General features: G+C 46.2%; 1 protein-coding gene across 3 annotated transcripts in view; it reads left to right on the top strand.

Annotated features, from left to right (window-relative positions):
• The window catches only part of IKBKE (inhibitor of nuclear factor kappa B kinase subunit epsilon), a 32,742-nt gene extending 10,479 nt beyond the window's left edge, over window positions 1-22,263 (top strand). For 2 of the 3 annotated variants that reach the window (XM_048826932.2, XM_075122007.1), the window contains exons 8-21: window positions 1,751-1,930; window positions 2,505-2,701; window positions 4,047-4,111; window positions 4,206-4,297; window positions 5,050-5,151; window positions 7,455-7,530; window positions 7,644-7,753; window positions 10,648-10,724; window positions 10,928-10,967; window positions 11,978-12,079; window positions 16,452-16,548; window positions 17,564-17,676; window positions 19,227-19,298; window positions 20,353-22,263. In XM_048826932.2, coding sequence (XP_048682889.1) covers window positions 1,751-1,930; window positions 2,505-2,701; window positions 4,047-4,111; window positions 4,206-4,297; window positions 5,050-5,151; window positions 7,455-7,530; window positions 7,644-7,753; window positions 10,648-10,724; window positions 10,928-10,967; window positions 11,978-12,079; window positions 16,452-16,548; window positions 17,564-17,676; window positions 19,227-19,298; window positions 20,353-20,386 — 1,357 coding nt within the window. In that variant the 3' untranslated portion in view covers window positions 20,387-22,263. The other variant, XM_075122008.1, reaches the window with a different exon arrangement.
• Window positions 22,264-23,048: the final 785 nt, after the last annotated feature.

Below are 23,048 nucleotides of genomic sequence, written 5' to 3'. Positions count from 1 at the left end.
GTGTAATCGTGCCATGAGTCCTTATTGAACCTAGCAACCCTAATGACTTATCACAAGGATCGAGCCCAGAACCAGTGTGACCGCATATCCAATAAAGCATATTATTACCTTAATAAATAATGTGAAGACTTCTCACAGGCATGTTAATCTGTAGCAGCTGCGCTACTGTGTGGGGGTTGAGTTTAATAATTTCTGCAATGGGTTCTGACTTTCGAGGTGATCCTGCAAGTTCCACTGTCTCTCCTCTTTCTCCAAGAGCTAAATGGTTAATCTTAAAACCCCAACCAGGGAGGATATTTCTTTGTCAATGAGCTCCCCAACTTCTGTCTACTCCCTCTCTTCCCATGTGTCTCAGTTGTGTATTGCAGAATATACACTAATCGGTCCATTAGTGTTAGCACAGGCTCATAATTAGAGAATGAGGCTCTGGGCCAGAATGCTTGGGTTCAGTTCCTGGCGCTGACTCTCAGTGCTGTATTGGGCACAAAAAATGTGGTTAACTTGGGGGTTTTGTCATTTTCCGTCTCCGGGCCTCTGTTTTCCCATCTGCAAAATGTAAATAATTGTATTCACCGACTACACAAAGGAGTTTGGATTCATTCATGTTTGTCAGTGTCTAGGAGGAAGTGCGTTATGGGAGGGCATTGGGAAAAACACACATCACTGGTGCTCCATTTTGGAACAGTCTTTCTAGTACTTCATAGCCTCTGTCCCAGTGTCCTTTCTCTTAACATGCTTTGAGGGGATAGTAACTTCCACACTTCCCCTCTGCTTCCTCTTCCCAGTGCCTTGCCTATGCATGGCGCCAGGCATCGTTCATGACAGGAGGGAAAATGAGCCAAACTCCTAATTCCAATTCTACTTGTTTGGTAGAGTGAGCGAGTTTCTTTATGTAGGCTAAAGAGGGGATTTCAGTCTCTAGGGCTGTCAGTCCAGCACCTCTCACCAGCTCTAAATTCACCTTAAAAGAAAATGCATTCATTTCTTAAACCCTCCACTCACTCTTCCCCCCCTCCAAATCTTTCCATCCTATCAAGATGAGGGTTCAAGGATTCGAAAGAGGTTTATAGTCAGTCTCTCTCTTCCTGTCTGACAGCCTGTGAACCCGTCTATTTATTGTCTGTTATGTCCCCAGGGAAATGAATATGGGGAAAACAAACTCGCTGGGTCCTGAGTTTGATTCATTTGCGAGGGCTAAATTGTAATGGAGCGTCTGGAGAAATGCATGTGACAAGCCCATGGATGCTGGATGAACATTGTATGGGCCTGTGTCAAGGAAAGCTGAACGAATCCTTAATGATGACAAAGCATAGGCATGCGTTCCTGAGAGCTCGTCAGAAGCTATTCGGCCATGCCATGAAATGGGGAGTGTGTGGCATACAATTTGATGATGTGTCGTCCTTATAATTGCCAGTCCCCTTCCTTTTGTAATTGATTGGAAAGATTACAAAGGGAGTTGGATCAGGATAATATCACGCATGGGTTCTTAACCTGGAGAGCATGCTTTTCATCTGTAGATTTCAAGGCGCTTGACAAAAGAAGGTCTAGTATTCTCTCCGCTTTACAGAGGCATAGAAAGGTGAAGTGACTTGCCCGCGGTCACACAGAGGTCAGTGACAAAGCTGGGAATAGAACCCAGGTCTCCTGAGTCCCAGGCCAGCATCCTATCCATTGGAACACACTGTCTTCTGTTCATATTTGTGTGCGTGCGCAAGAGAATAACATCTTTATTTCCTTTCCTTTGCTTCAGGGGGCTGAAGAGCCAGCTCATCCCCATCCTGGCTAACATTCTGGAAGTTGATCAGGAGAAATGCTGGGGCTTTGATCAGTTCTTTGCTGAAACCAGTGACATCCTGCACAGGATAGTGGTCCATGTCTTCTCCTTGCAGCAAGCTACCATGCACCGGGTCTACATCCATGCCTACAACACGTAAGCACAGCTTAGCCCCTGGCAAATCTGGGAGAAGAATCCAGGCTGAAAACCCAGTGGGGAAAGCAGAAGGTTCAGTTTAATGCTGAGCTGCGCTTTCCCAGGGAGATGGATCAGCTGGAAGGGGTTGCTTATTCCTGTCCCCTGTATGCCTGCTCTGTTGCCCTCCACTCCACAGGAGGCTGCATTTCATTGGAGGAGAAGTGATTCTTGAGTGTGTTTTCGCTCATATCCGGCATACTCTGAAACCCATTGATGTCACAGGCAAGTCTCACCCTGACTTCACTGGAAGTTGGGTCAGACTGCTAATGCTTTCAGGTGGCAGAATGCTAGCGCAATGGCAATCCACAATACGTATCAGTGTGAACAAGTCTGATGCGGCAGGCTGCCAGAAAGCTTTGCTGGGTCTCAACTGAGCTTCCTTTGGTGAATGATAAACCCAAGAGTAGGATTTTGGAGGGGATGGTGGGGGCAGAATAATAGCCCAACTACAGCCTATTGTGTGAAATCATCTTGGTTGCTGACAGCCTCATGTTTTATTTCCCTTCCATTCCCTTTTTGGTTTTTGTTTCAGTACCACCATATTTTTAGAAGCTGTCTTCACACAGACAAATATAGCCCCTCCCCATCAAGAATATTTTTTTGAAGGTCACCTGTATCAATTGGAACCCACCCTGCAAGCTCACAATTTCTCCAGAACCACAGAAAATAGCCCTCTGACCTTGCTGAGCAGTGAACCGGAGGAACCAGTGGGAGTGAGATTCAGAGATCGTGAGTACAGTCATCTCGTAAAATGGAGCCTTCTGCTTCCCGTCCAGCCATTTGAGCTCTTCTAGTGGGTTTAGTTTCCGCCATCTGTGTATGCACACACATGGTCATGCTTGCAATGTCCTCCTGATACAGGGCTCTTGGTCACTTCATCTGGAGTCTCACTGCAGAACTGTAACTTATTAGGACAAAGTTCAACAGAGAGGAAGGGATGGTTTTGTGGTTAAGGCATTGGATGTGTTTGGGTTGGGTTCAGTTTTCATCTCTGACACAGATTTCCTGTGTGCCCATGGGGAAGTCATTTAACCTCTCTGTGCCTCTATCCTCAGTCTGTAAATGGGAGTAATAATAATACTCCTTTCCCACCCTTTGTCTGTCTTGTCTGTTTAGATTACTCATTAGGGTGGGAACCATCTCGGGCGATTTCTATGTAGAGTGCCTAGCACAGTGGGGCCAGGACCTGGCTGAGACATCTAGGTGCTACTGTCAGTCAATAAAGTCTGAGCTCTGCTCTGTCTTGCTGAACCCAGAGATGAGGGCGAGTGATCTGGGTGCAGGACTAGGAGCAAGGAATTTCTAGCTTCTCATCCCAGATCGGACACAGATTCCCTCTATGGGCTTGAGTGAAAATTCTCTGCCTCTCATTCTCCATTTGCAAAATGTAAATTGTTTAGCCTTGTCTTAAAGATATGAAGAGGATTAATTAGTTAATATTTGTAATTCACTTGAGAGAGCAAAAGTGCTACCTGCTAAGTACTTTTGTGTATTAGGATCCACACTGCAGTTCTCTGCTTTATATTCTCTTTATTCCATGCGCAGAACTCCAGAGCAAAATGTGTTGCCAGAGACCCACAGTGTGAGCTGGAGAGGAGAACATTACCCTTCCCATTAGATTAGACAGAGAAGTGCCCATACCGCCTTCAGGGAAGGATGCTTTCTGTGTCGATGTCTGTATAATAAAACATTGGTTGAGATGAGAGGGGCAGCCAGTTAAATTCCTGCTTGGGTTTTGTGCACAGGAGTTGATGGTACAACTTCAAAGTTGTGGGGTAAAATGTTAAACATGTCCTCCTATGTGACTTAGAAGCCTAAGTCATTTTTGAAAGTAGAAATGAGACTTCTAAGTCCAAATCTCCCATGTGAAACTGTCCCCCTCCCTCCCCCTGTATCTGTGTAATACCTGTGGTTCACATAGGTGGGCACTAGATGTCAGTGCTGATCCACAGAAGTACAACTCCATGAGACATTCCCTGTTAAGCAAACATGAAGCACGGAGGTCCCTCTGTACAGTGGGCGATATGGGAAGTATACCCTCAAAGGGCTGTGAACGATGTCTCTTTGTTTTCAGCATCACTTGAGTTTCCAAAGTTTGTCCCAAAGGTTGATGTCCTAGCTGACTGCAGCATGGCAAAGGTAGGTTGGGGATTTCAGCTCAAGATTGAAATAGGCTTTGGAAATCGTGCTCAAGTGAAGGAGCGGTCAGTGGCAGTGCCCTTTTCCCTTCTAGGGTGTCCTGAGTGCCGTTCACCAGACACTGAAGATCTCTCGGTCACTTCTGAAATGTCAAGAATTTATTCTGAGAGGTCTTTACTGGGTCATGTAAGTACATGCCGGCCAGTGTGCCTTGCTGGTGCTGTGTAAAGAACAGTGGGAACTGTTTGATTCCTTTTCTCACTGTGTAGCTGATAGAAATATCTTGTGTTTGAGAACCAGATGGCTTACTCAGACAGTCCCCCAATAGTATTCTACAGCAGTGCTCCAAATCTTGCAGTGTCACTGTGTGTGCTGCAGTGGTTTGGATCAATACTAGTGTGTGTGTGTGTGTGTCTGTGTGTGCACATGTGCATGCATATGTAATGTTAGACGTACAAAATAAAACGGGGGATATTCTCTCTGCTTCTCAACTGCAGAAGGTGTGCATGAATTAGAGACACCTGAGGGCTTCATTCAGAGCATGTGTTCCAGATGGAATCCGTGTCCCCATTGTGTCTGTGCACTCGTCACGTTCTGACACCGATGGGTCGGTGCAGTTCAGGCCATGGGGGTCAATACAGCGGTGTTAATGCACATAGTACAGGGTCTTGCCTGTTTAGACCGTAAGCTCATCGGAGCAAGAACTCTTGTATTCTAGGACCCCCGATATCAGGTGCTCCGAGCTGTGTATATTCTACCGTTCATGGTTACAAGCACCCAAAGGAAACCCCGAAGCACGAGGCTGGGGCTTGAGGGGCGGGGGCCGGGGGAGGGAGAGGCAGATGTGGTTGGGAGGAAGTTGAAGTGCACTGCACCCCTTGCTCTGCGTAGAGGGTGAGGGGTGTTGCACGATTCCAGACAAACCCGTCTCTTTGCAGTGAGAGCCTGAAAGCCGAGTGCTCCCGTGCTCTGGAGAGAAGGGAAGCGGCCGTTTCAATGCTGAGCTGCTTGCAGCATACGGAGCTGAAAGCCTTCGTGTTGTAAGTGTTGCTTCTTGCTGTCACTTCTGCAGCGAGGGGTAATGCAGGCACCAGTGCAGGATGCTCTGCAGCTGTGCACGTGTGGTCATGGCGCTGAGCTGTGTCTGTCCCGCACGTGGGCTGAACACGCTCACCCCTGCTCTTCACAGGCCCAGGCCCTTGTCACTCGAGCTTGAACAGAAGTTATTGTAGCTCTCCGAACGTTAGGGATTGAGAGGGAAAGTTACCAAAACTCCTGTGTGACTCGGGAGTGCAAGTCTAGCTGCAAGCCACTGGGATCTGTGCTCCTCTGTCACACTGGGGCTTTGGAAAAATCCACCTGAGGCCTCTTTGGTGCCCCCCCCCCCCCACCACACACTCACTGGACTGAAGCATCAGGTAAGGACTCTTAGTTACTATAAATCCAAAGGCTGTGTTCTCTTCTCTGGACTTGGGATGATGTAGGTTTCCCACCTACTGTACTGAGGCATCTGCTGCTCTCGTGTGTGACAGAAAAATATGGAGAGCTCCGTTAACATCTCTGTGGTGAATCTGGTGCTGCCTAAATCCTGGGATGGGGAGCAGAACTCCCCAGGGTCACAACAAAGGCCACATGTGCAGCCACAGAACCCAGAACTTAACTGGCAGGAGACAAAGAACCAAAAACCAGGGCAGAGCATGTAGCTCCTAAGGTGCAAACAAGGGATCCAGAGTGGAACACCAGGGAGAGAACTCCCCTGACAGCCAAGGAGGACGAGGTCCTTTATTATCCACAGAGCTGGTACAGCATAGAAAGTAAGCAGTGCAGTATCCCACCGCTACCCCCACCGATGTAGAGTACCTTCACCCCGACTGTCTGAACCACTTCCCCATTCTGTTTACAGGGCCCTTTCACAGTCCTCGTCCTCTGTGCTGAGATCTTCAACCAGTGGTGGCAGTTTTGGTGATGTGGACACTAGTCCACTAGGAATTGGATCTAGCTCACCACTCCAGGCAGTGCTTGGCAGTGCAGCCTATTGGATAGAGCACTAGGCTGAGACTCAGGAGACCCAGCTTCTATTCCTGCCTCCTGCCCTTTGGTGACCTTGGGCAAGTCATTTCCTCTCTGTGTGCCTCAGTTTCCTCATCTGTAAAAAGTAGCTAATGACACTGGTCTCCATTGTAAAACACTTTGAGTTCTACTGATTAAAAAAAATGCTATACAAGAGCTTGATATTACTTTGATAAGTGAAGTGACCATGGCAATGCTCTGTGCAAGAAGAACTGGTCAGGAGCCATTGCTGGTTATCTGTAGGTATTGTGCACCAGATGATTGGGGCAGTGGAGAAAGAGACTCATGAGTAAACTGGGTTGCTGGTGAGGGTTACATTCCTGCAATCCTTGTACAAGGGGAATGTGCAGGAATGTATGAGCTGAATGGTTACCATTTCCCACCCCCCCTTGGATGATCAGTCTCTAGTTTCATAAGAACTTGGATTTTAGTTCCTGGTGGTCTGGCTGCTCTTTGGGGTTTTTCAGACTGAATATTACAGGGTACAGCAAACTATATAAGCCACAGAGATGAAGTCACAGTGTAAATTCAAGGAGACACCAGTGCTGGAATCTTTGGCTGAATGCAAATGGAAAATAAGAGCCTTGTTGCTCAGTAAAATGAAAACCATGTGACTAGTGGCTTACGCTGCATTATCCTAAATCCCAGGGGGAGGTCAGTCAGACCAAGACATTGAGTGGAATCCCTGTCCTTTTGGAACAAGAATGGACAAAATCCTGTAGAATTTACTATAAGGAACAATTCTGCATTGGCTCTGGAGGCTGGACTTGAATGTGTGTCTTCTGTCTCTGACCTCTAGGATTCAGACCCATTACAGCACAGTTCTGCTGAACGCTGCCTCCACCCTGACTGCACTCGTTAGGTTGATGTGCCTTTTATTTCCATGTACGAGGCTCCATTAGTGGAACTTCCATCAGAGACCGGGAAATCTCAGACAATCCTGCTAAATCCATCCACTGCGCTCACTGCTGCTCCAGTGAAATCTAAACCCATCCTTGGTTTTTTAGCTCTTACCTCTTTGGTTTATCATCTCCGTGGTGGGAAATGGTGTATATGGGGTTGGGTTATTTTAGTGCTGAGAGCTGCCTAGAGGTGTGATTCCCATTCATTTCAATGGGGTCTGTGATTGTAAATCTCCTAGATGCCTTCGAAACGTCCAGCCTAAGAAGATGGTTTTCATTTGCCCAGGTGATATCTGCCCCTTAGCCCAGAGCAGGAAAAGCCCCTCTGAATCCAGCCTCTGGTTTAATACGCTTTGATTTGTGTCCAACAGGTATGACTCTGTTTCTGGGGGCAACAGTAGTCCAGAGGCGAAGGATCTGGCTGAGGTGAAAACAAGGCTGCAGACAGTGAGTATGTAGCTCCAGCTGCGGGTGTTGTGTGGGGAGGAGCTGAGAAGCCCATGTGGAACTTCTCTGATTAATGGAGAGCCCTGATCTGGACCTTTTCTTTCCCACTGTAGGTCACTGAAGACCTCACCAGATGTTCCCACAGCATCTCCGAACATAAAGGGACATTGGACTCTCTTTTGTCTGAGGTGGTAAAGCACAGGAAACAGACACATGAAGATAGGTTTGTGGATTACACTTTTGTTTAATGTTGAAAACCATTAATGTATTTTCATATGCAACTGTGTGTGCGTTGCTGTACACACCCACTTAGAGTGTGTGCCTATCTCAAGGTACAAGTTACAGTACACTACCAGTATTCGTGTACACACAGTTAATAGTACATACTTTGTATTAATATTACTTTGCATGTAAGTGCAAGACATTGATAACGATTCTATGACAGATGTAAGTGCTGCACTTTAGATGTGTATATATCGTTCCAGGGCACTGCCAGTATTTGACACCTTATTTTGCACTTTATATTTAAATACTGTTATTAGCACTGATAATATGACTTTGCACATACTGTAGCGCCTTTCATCCATATGGTTCAAGGTACTTTCTAAATGTATCGTTATTATCATGGGAAAACTTTGGAAAATTGGCACCAAATATGTCAGCATTCCCCCCCCCCCCCATTTTTTAGTCCATTCTAATAATTATCCCCATTTTCATAAATGGGAAAATGGAGTCAGTAGCAGGACTGGGATGAGAACCCAGGACTGTCTCTCTCTCAGCAACAAATCCTGCATCTTGGCAGGGGGTTAGACTAGATGGCTCTTGTGGTCCTTTTTAACCCATGGTTCTATGATTCTTTGGCTGTCGACGCCCAGGCCCAGTCCCTACTCACTGGGCTGCACTGCCTATAATGTTCTTGGTGCTTGTGCGTTGGCCAGCTGTGATTCTAGGGAGTTGGATTTCATTTCAGGCTACTTATTTGGAACTTGTTTCACTTTCTGCTACAAGAACAATTCAGTCCCAGCTTCTAGCAGAAACGTGTCTAAATTGATAGAGGAGCAATGTCTATATACAATGTGTATACTGTAGTCTCTGGTGGCATTTGATCTCAAGGATGCTCTTTATCATCCTTATCTAACACTTGCATTGAGGATGCCAGGTTCCTGGATTAGAGTACTGGGGCCTGTCTTATGGTATTAACTGTGCCTGAGCTTTTCCCCAGGAGCCCAAAGAGATTGCACTCAGAAGCCTCTGTGTTTCCAGGTCATGGCTGTTTAAACTAAGCTCTATTTGGAATGCAGCTTATTTTTATCATGTCCATCATGGCAAGTGTCACAATGCCCGCTATGGGTGAATATCAATAATAAGCTTAGGCGAGAAGGAGAAGTTTGGAGGGACTGGACTCCCCTTTGGAAGGAGATGGGGAGGTTGCCTCAGGCAAATGAATCAACAGCTGTAGAAAATGAAGGAGGTGTCGGGGGAGGAATGGGCAGGAAGCCAAACCTAAAGGAGCGGAGGAGTAGGTGAAGATGAGGTTAAATGGAGAAGGGAGGGGCAGCATAGGTGGAAGGGAGGCTGGCAGAGCAAGTCTCTGGGGAGGTTTGACAATCAGGATGTGGTCTCGGGCACCAGCTCCTAAATACACCCACTTCTGTATATTCAGTTTGAGGTTTTCTTGAGGTGGCTCCCAATTTCCCCATTAGCTCAAGGGTGGTTAAGTGCCTCCCCACCCATGCCATGCCATGCCACACCTACCAGCTCTGTTGGTTTTAGTTGAATGGCCGAGGAGTGGACCCATGAAAAATGCCCAAGCCCTGCACCAGGGAGCTTGCAGCCTGCTCCAGGCACAAGCACAATATTTCAGAGGTGCAATACGTAGGGGTTAAAGTAGATTGAAACAGGAGGGGAGTTCTCACTGCACCCCCTGAGCTCATAGGAGTGGGAGCTGCTCTCCCCACACCTGGGAGGGAAGGGAAAACACCCATCTGCTTTGGGCAGAGGTGGGGGAGCTGTGTTCCTCTCTGTCCTGCTACCCACCGCCACAGTCCCTGGGCTAATACAAGCTGGGCATAAGGGAGAAGAAGCTTGCAATAGGCACCATTGGGAAATCTCTCTTGGAGCAGGGACTGCGCTGCTTTTCTGCTTGGAAAATGCCTCAGAACATTGCAGGTGCTACCAGAACCAACCAGTCACAATAACAAGTTTGTTTGAAGGATGAATCCACATGATCCTGGCCCCCTGTGGGAAGAGCTGCAGGACAGCCTTCTTTGTCCAGGCCTTGCTGCTGATGAATTCCTGGCTGGCTGCCACAAAGGGAGATGGGGTTTAAGCTCTCTTGAGCCTTTCCTGCACTGAGCTTTTAGTTACAATTTCCCATTTGTGCATCCCTCCTCTGTTAGCAACAGTGGGAGTCTTGGTGTGTGTTTTAACCGGTGTGTCATCTAACCCCACTCAGAGCAGGGCTAAACAACGCCGGCAGTAAAAGCACCCACTTGTGCCCTTTCTACGCAAGGGCTCTTGCTGGGGGAGCCGTGCTGCAGCTGATGCAATGCTAGGAGACTTAACACAAGGCTCAGGGTTGATGTAGTCGTCTTGACATCCTGACTGTCTCAGCTTAAGTCTAGTGAGATGCCTGGACACCCCGATGGTGGGAGCCAAGTAAAGGCTAGTGGCAGTACTAACAAGGAGGGAGTTGGTGGTTTGTTGTGTGAGGAGACAAGTAAATGCCTCAGGGCTGGTCTTAGCCACCTGGATTTCGAAGTCCTGCTGGGGTAGAAATAATACCTAGCTTTGTGTAGAGCTTTTCATTTGTCAATCTCAAAGGGCTTTACAAAGGAGGTCAGTATAATTATCCCCATTTCACAGAGGGGGAAACTGAGGCATAGAAAGGGGATGTGCCCAGGGTCATGCGGCAGGCCAGTGGCAGAGCTGGGAATAGAACCTAGGTATCCTGAATCCCAATCCAGTGCTCCGTCCACTAGGGAACACAACCTTTGCTTTGCGCTCTGTGCGACTCACAAGGAAATGGGTAGCTGCAGACCCAGCTCCTTGTCCGAAACGAGGTTTAATTGAACATTTGGCTGGAAAGAAAACGCATCTCATGTCCTGGTTCCACAGCATCCGGCAGATGGAGTGCTGCCTCGAGAGGATGCAGCTCATATACAAGCAATTCAAGAAGACCCGGATGAGTCCGCGTAAGTAGCTGAAGTTGGTGAGTTGGGCACCCAACTACCATAGACTTGAAGGCTGTTGAAAAATTTCCGCTGTAGTCTTTTTTTTCTCAAGAGGTCTCTTGCTAAAGTGTAGCAGCTGTGAGTGTGTGTATGTACATGTATCCGTCTGTATGAATGTGAAAGGTTCCTGGCACTTGACCAATAAGTATCTTTCTCTTTTCTAGGGCTAGCCTACAATGAGGAACAAATACACAAGCTGGATAAGTAAGTAAATAACCCATTCTTCCATGGGCTTGAAAGCCTGGCCACAGTTAACAGGGCGGTTCAATGTCTGGCATTTCTGGTTGCCTATTGAGGAGACTCAAAATGTTCTCACATATTAATGCTAAGAATGTCTGGCCCGTAAATGACTTCCATGGCAATCGGTTTATCGATCCCAGCCCTTTCCTCCCAGCCAAACTACTTTAGAAGAAGGTGCAAGAAACCCCATAATGTAAATATACATACCCTGTAAGATCTTTGGGGCAGAGACTGCCTTTTCATTCTGTGTATACAGCGCCTCATGCAAAATGGCCCAATCCGTGCCTGGGGCCTTGAGGCGCGATCACAATACAAATGAAAAATCAGTCATGGAGGCTGCTAAAACAACTGGCCGCAGGTTACTGCCCACCAGCGATTAGTCGCTGGTTTATGCCTGAAGACCCCTGTTCAGGAAAGCAGTTAGGCCACATGCTTAACTTTTGGTGGGAATTAGGTACCTAAATGGCCCTTATGCGTTTAAAAATCTCTCCCCAAACCCAATTGAAGCCAATGGGACTTTAACACCTGCACAACGTTAATCACCTGTTTAAATGCTCACCTGACACAAGAGTTTATACCCCCCGATATATTTTCAGTTCGAATGTTACTATGGACTTTCTCATTAACCTTTGAAGGTGCAGATTTTCAAAAGCGACTGTGGGATTTAGGAGCACAAGTCCTACTCGCTTTCAGTAGGACTTGTGCTCCTAAATCCCTTAGGAGCACAAGTCCTAAGGTTTTGGAAAATCTCCCACTGAAGAGAGTTTTCCTACGAAATTTTGCCTGGGACTTGTTTGTTTTCACGCCACGGGAGAATTTGCCATCCCTTCAGAAAGTGCAGTTCCCTCCTCCCCCCACCCCCACCCTTCCTTTCTGGAGACCATCTCCGCGCTCATGTTACTTCAGCGATGGTACTGAATCCCACCCAAAGAATGCTCATTTTCTTTTTTTTCCCTCTCCCCCAATCTTTTCAGGCTGAATTTAGGGCATTTGGCCAAGAAGGTCCTGTCAGTTTTCCAGGAGGACTGCGTACAGAAATATCAAGTTGTGCTGGCCACCCATGGGAGCATAATGAGGTAATGGCCGTGCTCTCTTCTTCACTTGTGTCCTGTGTGTTACACCAGATATCCGGGTTCTAGCTTTTCTTGTAACCAGAGCTGGTTCTTTGGGAGCAGCCTCTGTGTTAATAGTCATGGGGTGGGATCATCATGGTGCAGGGGCTTTGATTCCTGTGAACACCCCTCTGAGAACCTCTTGTAGCTACTAAAGGTCTCCAAGAATTACACGAATGGTGGGGCTTGGCTCAAGATATTTTACTAGTACCTCCCATTGGTGCTGGGGAGGAAATAATAATAAGCCACAAAGCTCGTAAGAAACCCTCTAAGGCTGCTACTGCCTGTCTCGTGTTTCTATCCTGTGCCAAGAATTTCTCAGCCATCGCTCTGTAGAAGAGCTTATTAAGAAGCATGGTGGAGAGGCCCTGCCAGTGATGATCCTAATGGTGTGGATGGATGTAATTCAGAGACAAGCCCAAGTCTGAATCCTGGATCCATGTTTTAGCCTGTATCTATTTCTGCGATGGTCTGAATCCAAAGAACCTGAACCCTGGGAAAGACTGGATTTACATTCAGATTCTGACCCCCAGCTTTTGGATTGTTTGGATGCAGGGTCTGAGTTTGGCTGACAATGCTTATCTCTGGAATTTGGATCCTGGGGTTTGAGGATCCACCCCTAGTTCTAATATGTTTCCTATGTTTATTATCATGCTAATTTGTATTGCAGTAGCGCCTAGAGGCCCCGGTCAGGGATCGGAGCCTCATTGTGGTAGGTGCTGTACATTCGCATAACAACCTGTTTCCTGTCTGAAAGAGCTTACAGTCTAGGGCCCTAGCTAACATCAGGGGAGCTATTTATGGTGTCAATAAGCCTTAAGCATGTGTGTAAGTCGTTAAGGGTAATAATAAATACCCAGCTCTTTTATATGACATTTTTCATCATTCGGTTTCAAAGCACATTTACAAAGGAGGGCAATATCGCTATCCTCATTTTACAGATGGGGAAACTGAGGCCTGGGGAGAGTTAAGTGACTTGCCCAAGGTCAACCAGCAGGGCAGTGGCAGAATCAGAAACAGAACCTAGGTCTGCAGTCCCAGTCCAGTGCTCTGTCCAATTGGCCGACCAGGGTCTAAGTATAACCCAGAGCACAGGAAAAAGCTATAGGTGGGTAAGAGGAAGAGAAAATTTAATTCCCTGGCTGGGTAAGTGCTGACCAGTTGGAGTTGAGGGAGAAAAGAAAAGGGGGTGATTTCCCTGACTGTCCCATCACACCTCTATATTGAACGCACACATGGCTGCATTAAAAAAAAAAATCCAGACGACCATCCCTCCCAGTTCAAAACTGCCTCAGCTTCCCTTCAAGTGGCTGATTTCTTTGTTCGCTTAACGGGAGGGTTTCATGTACCACAACGAGGCTGCTATTAAGACAGAGAGCTCCACTTACAAAGAATGATTTTATGTTAAATGGTGTTTGGGGAATACAGCAAGGAGCAAATTGCCCTGTGGTGATTGAGTGCTGCACAGTGACTTAATTCAGCAAAAAAAAGTGGAGTTACTTAGTTGTGGCTGTTGGCGAGGTTGGGTTTTTATTGCAAAGTTGCTTTTAAAGTGGCGCATCTTCTCCCCAAGGCTTTAGGTGTGGGTGGGAATAATTTTTCTCTAACAGCATTCGAACTTGCTTGTGGTTTTGCCCCTCTGTTTCTGAGGTGGAATCGAGTTCAGTGAGGTTTACTGTGTGGGGGAACTTTTAGGAAAAGCCTGGTAGTGAAGCTCAAACCTCCTGTAGGTAGATCTCAAAAAGCCCTAGGACATCTTTTTCAGGAGCAGGCATCTGCCTTGGTGTCCTTGGCTACCATTTTCTTTCTCCCCCGCACACTGTTGGGCAGGATGCACAAGGGACCTCCTTAAAGAAACGGGCTAGACCAGTGGCTCTCAACCTTTCCAGTCTATTGTACCCCTTTCAGGAGTCTGGTTTGCCTTACGTGCCCCCGAGTTTCACCTCACTTAAAAATTATTTGCTTACAAAAATCAGACACAAAAATACAAAGTGTCACAGCACACTAGTACTGAAAAATGGCTTATTTTCTCATTTTTACCATAGAATTATAAAATAAATCAATTGGAATAGAAATATTGTACTTACATTTCAGTGTATAGTATACAGAGCAGTATAAACAAGTCACTGTCTGTATGAAATTTTAGTTAATACTGACTTGGCTAGTGCTTTTTATGTAGCTTGTTGTAAACTAGGCAGATATCTAGATTAGTTGATGTACCCCAGGAAGATCTCTGTATACCCCCAGGGGTACACGTACCCCTGGTTGAGAATCACTGGACTAGACAACCTCTTTAGGTGCCCTCCTTCCCTACCTTTTTCTAATCCTGTGCTGTGTTGCGGTTCTGACTAGCTGCAATCCCGTACCCCCGAAGTGGCTGCATTTCAATGGTGGGGAAAGGCGTTCTTGAACATAATAATGGATACAATCCTGCAGTCCCCATTCCCTCTGCAGTTCAATCTCTCGTTGACTTCAGTGGGAGTTTTTTCCTCTGAGGATGATTTTCACCCCTTTGCAGAGGGGACAGTGTGAGGCCTCCGCAACACATCAGTCTCATTTAGATATAAGTGGGATTTGCATGGATGCGGATTTTTTGTTGGTGTGTTTTTGTTTCTTTTTTTTTTTTTTAAAGACTCCTCTTGTTTTTCTTTTCTCTCCTGGTGGATTTCTATAGTTTGAGGTCAGAGTTGTTTTTTACTTTCACTTCATTTCTAATTGGCTTCTTTTGGATTTGTCCTTGTTTCGTAGGTTGGGTTTTATGGGGTGATGGGACTTTTCTGGGGATTGCACTGTTCACTTTCAAGGAACAAAAATAAAGCCAAAACAAACATACAACCTCTTTCCATAATGATGAGGGTTTCCTCTGTGTCACGTCTGTCTACTGGGAGGCACCTTTGCACTCAGGCACGTAGCACAGGTGGCAACAGGGTGAGTCTCCCAAAGATTGTAGACAGATTTTTGGTCTGAAGCACACCAGTAACGCTGTTGGTAATCTGCATGTGGCAGCTGTTGCTCTGACCAAATACTGAGATCTGTCCACCCCGGATGTGTGAACGGCTCCATTGGAGGGGGTCTCATGACTCGACGCTAATCGTTCCGCTCATCTTGATCAAACAAGTGATCCCACTGACTGGGAGTGATCTGAGCTCTTTGGGGCAGGGACTACGCTAGTTACTTGTCTGCACAGTGCCCAGCGCAACAGAACTCTGACCCTTGCCTGGGTGGGGCCTCTTCGCCTGCCCATGAAATTGCTACTAATAATACAGGAATAAGGTAAGCTATATTTGGCCCTAAAATAGGGACCCAGAAATCAGGACTCTACGGGTATGTCTATACTGCCTCAGAAAACCAGGTCTGTGGGACCCAGGCTTGTGCACGAGGTGTTTCCAAGCCTGTGCTTGAGCATCTATACTGCATTGTTAACCTGGGTTTACAGTCGCTGGAGCTGGGTCTCACCGCTTTGCTGGCACCTCCATAGCACACTACGCAGCCCTTCTGACTTGGGTTTGCAGCTTGGCTTGAGTCCACCTTGCAAAATGACAGGGCTTGAACTCAAGTCATGGCAGGACTCTGGCTCTGACCCACGCCCCTAGCAGGGTCCTAGGACCCAGGTCGTAAGTGCCTGCTGACCCAAGTCAGACTCATTTGTGTGTGGACGGCAGCAGGGCTTGGACCCAAACCTGAGTCAGAGCCCTGGTTTCATGTGCGGTGTAGACACGCTCTAAAAATAAGGTGCTATTCCCAGCTCAGCCACTGATGTCCTGTGTGACTTCAGGCAAGTCACTTTGCTTCTCTGTGCTTCAAATTCCTCAGCTGTAATGTTGACCTCACCATAGCAAGGTTTAGTTTATTGCTTGGAGACTTGTGGATGCTACAGAAGTGCAATTGTTACTTTTAGGCAATGCCTATTTTCCTTTATTATTGTCTGTGGGGGAATTAAGCACATAGGGCCTGATCTAAAGCCCATTGAAGTCAAAGGGAGGCTTTCTCCTGGGTCAGGCACAGAGAGAAGAGAACAGCCATTGTTAATTACAAATTTAAATAGCTTTTTAGAGTGAAATTTGGCGCGGGGTGTGTGCACCCTCCACACAGGGTACGTTTTCCCCTTTAGTTTACTGCTAGTGCTCTTTGGACAGCCTTGCCTAAGAACTATAGAGGCATGACTGTAATTAGAACATGGGTGTGACACCAAGAGCCATTCATCTGCTTCCCTGTAGGATTTTAACACAAATCCAATATGGTTTTCAGAAGGGGGTGGGGTGAGGAATCAACGTTCTCTTTCTTACCAAATATTTGACTGGAGTTTTTGTTTTTTGTTTTGTTTTTTTCTCAATAGGAAAATCTGGGAGATGAGAGAGCATTTGAAGAAAGTCAACAACTCTATAGCAGCTTGTAGTGTGGAGATGATGGGATGCCAGGAGTGCCTCCATAACGTACCGTGTTTATTCTAAAATCCTCTCTGCTCAGAAGATGGATATTACAGTGTAGACTTTTTAAAATCAAGCTAGTATCTTGCACCTGTAGTTTTCAAAGTGTGCACCAATCCCCTGTGCTATAAGTAGGGGAATAGTGTTAGTCTTCATTTTATAGGTGGGGAAAACTTGCAGAAGAGCAAGGTGAAGTGGGTAACACTTCCAAAAGTCAATGGGACCTCAGCTCCTGTGCCACTTCAGTGCTTTTGAAAATTTGGTCCCAAGTGACTTGCGCAAAATCACATAGTGAGTTGGTGGGATAAGAATGCACTCATTCCTGGTTCCTAACCCTGTGTTCAGACTACTCGTCTGCAACACGCTCACACTTCCAAAAAAAAAAAAAAAAAAAGGCAAATCAAGTCTCTGCTAACAAGTTGTTATCCCAGTGACTTTCGGTACTGGGCCCGTATCCTACATGCTACAACATACAGTCTGTAATTTCGTGAGGGTGACACTTCTGATGACTCTTGTGGGTTTTTTTTGCCTCATTGAGACTTCCATTAACACGCTGCCAAATGTCTTTGTAGCTGATGGTCGAGTATGATGAGTTGATCTCTTTACTGAACAGGGTATGTAATGGCAGGTCCTGGGTATCCAGTGGACAGGAAACAATGAACACCCCCGCCCCCCGCCCCCCCGAAGTGAATAGCTGCCTACCAGTAATAGCTGCCACTTCCAGTTTATTATAGTCTGAAGTAACAGTTATAAACATGATGAGCTGCCTGCTGAGAGTTTTTCGGATGCATTCTCTGGCACTTTATGATGTAGACACAGAACAGGTGCCCTGGTCCATCTGCTATTTTTATTTTGCTTTCCATGGAGAGGTTTATTGATGGCCCTGGTTATCTGCACATCACTCTACTTCAGCGTTTAAAACCCCCTTGCTATTACAACCTCTAAGCATCGAAGATGCCAGAGCTAAATATAGGAAATAGCATGTCATTTGCAGGCTGTAAAGTTTCCTTCTCTTTCACAGGCTTTGGACAAGTTACCTCAGAGAATCCTGCAGGAGAAACCGAATTTGGCCCGGGTCTCTTCTGAACCCCCACCAATGTACATGAATCTAGCACATCAGGAGATGGTACTTAGGTGAGTCCAGGTGGGTGACAGGAGAGAAGGGAGCTGGAACATGTCCAGAACCAATGGCAAGGGCCTAAGGTGTGTGCACCATTACAAGTTCCCTTATGCCTAGGGAATAGGCCTAAGTCATAAACTTCCCCAGAGTCCAGCTACGGTTGGTTTGGGCTAGGGACCACTACTAGCCATATGAGAATTCATGGTCCCCCTTTTATATTGAGGTTCCATTGATAAATGGTTTGAGGGGTTAACAAATGTCATGTTAGACGTGTGTGTGTGTGTGTGTGTTTATAAATGGTCCGGCGCCCATTGGGAGAAGACATTATCGATGGTTATAAACTGTGGCTGTAAGCAGCCTGTTGGACTCTACAACAATTGAGAAACCATGTATTCAGACTGCTGGTAACCCTTTGTGAATTGTCCATAAAAGGAACCTTAATATGAAGAGTGGTTTTGGTGATTTTAGGTGTGGGTATTTTAGGGTGGTGATTTTAGGTGTGGGTATCAGAACAGAGCAGGCTTGAGAACTTGAAGGAGCAGGGAGGCCTCGTTTGTTCTACAGCAGATAGTGTTAACCAGCTTTCTAGCCCTCCCACAGGTACACTGGGGTTGAGGGAGGAAGAGACTGCAGGCCAAGTTGTGCTCTCAGAAGCAATGCAGGAAACTCCAAAATAGCTACTTGCTAATCAGAATTGGGGGGTGTCTGAGAAGGGGAGCTCTGTGCTTGGTACTTGCAGGACTGCCTTATACCTAGGGCCCTACAAAATTCACGGTCCATTTTGGTCAATTTCATGGCCATAAGACTTCAAAAATTGTAAATTTCATGATTTCAGCTATTTAAATCTGAAATTTCACAGTGCTGGAAATTGTAAGGGGCCTGACCCAAAAAGGAATTGTGGGGCGGGTCGCAAGGTTATTGTAGGGGGGGCTTGTGGTACTGCCACCCTTCTGCCCTGCTGCTGGTGGCGGCTCTGCCTTCAGAGCTGGGTGGCTGGAGAGCGGCAACTGCTGGCCAGGAGCCCAGCTCTGAAGGCAGAGCCGCCGCCAGCCACAGCACAGAAGTAAGGATGGCACGGTATGGTATTGCCACCCTTTCTTCTGCACTGCTGCTGGCGGGGCACCACCTTCAGAGCTGGGTGCCTGGCCAACAGCTGCCGTTCTCCGGCCGCCCAGCTCAGGAGTACGGGTGGCAATACTGCGACCTCCTAAAATAACCTTGCAACCCCCCACAAACTTCTTTTGGACTCCAGTTTGAGAAACGCTAGTCTCCCTTGTGAAATCTCTATGGTATAAGGTAAAAGCACACAAAAGACCAGATTTCACGGTCCATGATGTGCTTTTCATGGCCGTGAATTTGGTAGGGCCTTACTTACACCTCCTGCTGGGGAATGTTTTTCTTGTGTTCTTCACGACGTTAAGCCATTTACTTTTGCACACGCTGTTCTCCTACCCGAGGGTGAGGACTTGCTGAAGAGAAGAGGACTTCCACTTCCCTTCTGCAGGAAACCCTCCGACTAGCAAAACAGCATGTGTGTTAAGAGGCTTGTTTGTGTCTTCATCAGAATGAAGGAGCTTCGGGAGCAAATGAAACTGGTAGCTGATGACCTCCAGAGCAACAATGTCGTCATTGAGCGGTAAGAGAAAGTGCTCTGTGTGCAGCAAAGATACTCAGCCGAGCATTTACTTGCCGCCTCGAATGTCTAGAGAGAGCTTAACCGGCTGCCTGGGAGGAGCATGGGATGGTTCGGATATGAATTTGACCAGGGGAATAGTGCTGATCGTTGGTACTGAATGAGATAAAGGAATATAAGGTCTACAACCAAGTTATGCCAGCCAACTGAGCCCTTTCTCACAGTGATATTAGGACTATACTAAATTTACCTCCTGACCGAGCACTTCTGAAGAGTTTACTTGCCTTTGAAGTTATGTCTGACCTCAGCTTATGTGAATGCCTACCCACATTTCACCCTGCCATTTCAGACATTCCTCCTTTGTTGTGCTGCACTGTTCAACAGTTGCTGTTTTCCGCTCCAGAAGTAGCTGTATTGCAATGATGGATGAAGTGTTTCCTGTATGCACTTAGCAAATGAATTTGTAAAGAATTTCTGGATGAAACATTCTAACTGTAAGATCGGCCTCCTACTACTAAGAAGAACATCTGTCACTTCTCCTGGTCCTTGGGTCCGAGGATCGCAAAGTGATTTAACAGCATGAAATATATCTTTGCTTACAGGTAGAGAAACTGAGGCAGAGAAAGGTTAAGTGACTTGCCTAGGGTCACATGGCAAGTCAGTGGCAGAGACCAAAATAAAACCCAGGAGACTCGCCTCCTGTTCCCTAGACAACACCACCTCCGTTACTATGAATGCTTCTGAATAAAAAGAATCAAAATGTCAATATGTTTCAGGCTAGAATTTAGAGGGAGAAACATTCTATTTTGTACCTCAGTGTTTGCATCCCTGCCTGCTTTTAGAGACATTAACTACATTATCACCATAGACCTGGCTGTGAATGAAGAAGGAAGAGCAGGTGTGTTATGGAAATGAACGGTTTATTTCAGATGTGGGAGCAAGCTGCAAAAGTTTGGATCCACATCCAGATTCCACCCCAGAATTCAGGAGTGTATGAATCCAGGAAGGTTGCTTTGTGTCCTTCTCTAGTATAAACCTTTTGATTTTGTTCCCACAGGTTAAGTGGGGTTGCGTCCGCTCCAGATGTTTGAGGGAGATGTGATGGATGTGGAGCTGATGAAATAGTGTTTTGGTTTTTAAATTATATCTCACGCTTTGGGTCAAGATCAATGGAGAACTTTAGCTCAAAGACATCACCTTGTCCTACCTCTCTGCTCCAGCACTTTGGCACAATTCACCAGCATTAGCCTTACCTGGGCTGCAAGCCTCAAGCACTTGAATACTGGCAGTGTCCCTAATGTTGTTCAAACATTACCCTATTTGGGTTTCCTTTGAGAAAATGGATTGTTTCCAGTATTGTACTTTTCTTTCTTGTTCCCATCGAATTGCTGACTTCATCCTGTATCAAGGAGGCCGTGCTCTGTTAGATGAAATGGGTTAGATTGAATCAGCATCTTTAAGCCACCTCACATCTCTCCCACCCATGGAATACAACAAGAAGTCTGTGTAATTTGTGACTCCAGCATAAAGATGATTTTCCATGACATGATCTCCTGGGTTCCTTATCAATTTTGATCGTCATGGGTCCTTTCCAGTGTGAGCCCTGTGCAGGAATTTTAATGCACTCGATGGACCAAAGATCTGCTCCAGTTTGGAAATATTCCCTCTTCCAACTGGGAAAAGGTAGAATATGGACAATGCAGAAATCAACAGCACCAAATCTTCGAAGAGCTTCTCTTTGGAGTGTAGCTGTTGTCAAATGTCTGTTGGAGACTGACTTGACCATCTGGTTGTGTTTTGTCACTTCCTCTCCATCTAAGTTGCATGTGGTCTGATTACCGATTGCCATAAGAACAGGAAACAATAAGAACCTTCTGTTGCTGTCTTGTAGGTACATTTCCAAAGCAATACATGAGATCTGTGCTTATACACACATGCGCCCACTCTCTCCCTGAGTAATTCCATAGGGAAGACATTGTGTAAAATCCTTGAATGTGACTTCCATAGGCTGCATCCAAACTCATCTTTACACGTGGGAAAGGGTGATTTTTGTTTTGGGATGAGCCATGGAAGTCAATGCCAAGCAGACAGATGATCTAGCTGTGAAATGCTGAATTATTCCAGAGAATGCTGGTCTGACTGGCTTATTGGCAATTTAATTTAAATCTGTTAAATTTGCATCCCCTAAGGGACCTAGTGAAAAATGTTCAAAAGTGACTTGGAGACCTAAATTGTATTTTCAAAAGGGACTTGAGCGCTTAGGAGCCTGAATCTTACTGAAAGTTAATGGAACTTCCAGCTCTTAAGTGCCCAAATCACTCTTGGCAATTGGGCTTTGACTTCTAAATCACTAAGGCGCTTTTGAACATTTCTTCACAGAAAGCTACACACATGAAATGGATGGTGTAAAAAATAACTCTTTTTGGAATAATTTCACTACCCACTGTTAGCATTCCTTGACAATAGGGGCCACATCCTCAGCTGGTGTCTCCATTGGAGCTTCACTGATCTACACCAGCTTCATGATTTGGCCCTATGAATTTCAATCTTGTTTTCAATCAGGAATCTCTCCTTTCTTCAATCTCAGCTTTTAACCGCCACCAGAGTTAACGAGAGCTGTGCGCGTGTATCTAGATCCCATGTATGTGATAGCAGAACACCGACTACCCGAATGCTTCATTCTCCAAACCTTTTCTAATACACTGCCCTGGTGCCCTCTTGGCTCCCTGTCCCTTGACTCTGATTACCCAGATAATCAGTGATCCAAGCGTATTTGGTGGTACAGTTGATCTGGATCCTACAGTGTATCTGATACAGAGAAGGTATCTCTTTAACGCAAACCGAATGTGAAACACAGGAATGGTCTGGTTTGTTTGGAGAAGAACTTGTGAATGGAACTCATTTGCTTGGTCATGTCTGTGGTGTCTGTTAACGTACATGTGATAATAGAATAAAATGGTTACAGAAATGTTGTTTTGTTACAGAAATAATTACTAGGGCTATTTATAATGCCTCTGCTCCAACATGCAGAATATTGTCTCTTGAGTTTGCAGATCTGGACAGTCCCAGACTCTCAGTAAATCTGACTTTGCAGCGTTCCGGAAAAGCATTTTGTTAGCTTTCATTAGGGAGATAATGCACTTTGACAGTGGATGCAAAGGTGTCCGTGTTTATGTGATACATGCACAGGCCCCCATTCTGCTTGGGCAAACTCCATGTGCTTCAGTGGGATTCTGCGTGGGCACGGGGGTCTGCCTGCATGCGCCAGAGTGCGGGATCAAAGCCATAATTTTCAGGCATGGTTTTGAAGATAAATCCACATGAAAACAAACGAATGAAGGGTGTTTCGTGTTGCTGTGTGCAGAGTTCATTATAAAATGTGACTGCATTTGTAAAGGAGAAACAGATTGTTTGCATGTTCTATAGCTTGATTTATTGCTGCTCCCCAGCAGGCCTTTAGTCATTAAAGTTTATCACAAAATAATAGAGACTGGGGCCTTGAGGAAGCATGACCTAGTGGATAGAGTACTGGACTGGGAGTCATGAGGGCTGGGTTCTGTTCCTGCCTCTGCCGCTGGCCTGCTGGGTGTAAATAGAAAAATCTATTCACGCAACTAATTCCCTTCTCATGCTCTTTTTGTTCTGTTGGTTTGGATCCTAAACTCTTTGTGGCAGGGGCTCTCTCTGATGTATCTGTGCAACATCCAGCACAGTGGTTTCCTGAGCTTGGTTGGGTCCTCTAGGCTCCACTAT

Source organism: Caretta caretta, chromosome 21 (genome assembly GCF_965140235.1).
Source record: "Caretta caretta isolate rCarCar2 chromosome 21, rCarCar1.hap1, whole genome shotgun sequence".
Classification (NCBI taxonomy): Eukaryota; Metazoa; Chordata; order Testudines; family Cheloniidae; genus Caretta; species Caretta caretta.
Note: the sequence above shows the minus strand (reverse complement) of the source record. Positions and strands in the feature narration are given on the sequence as shown.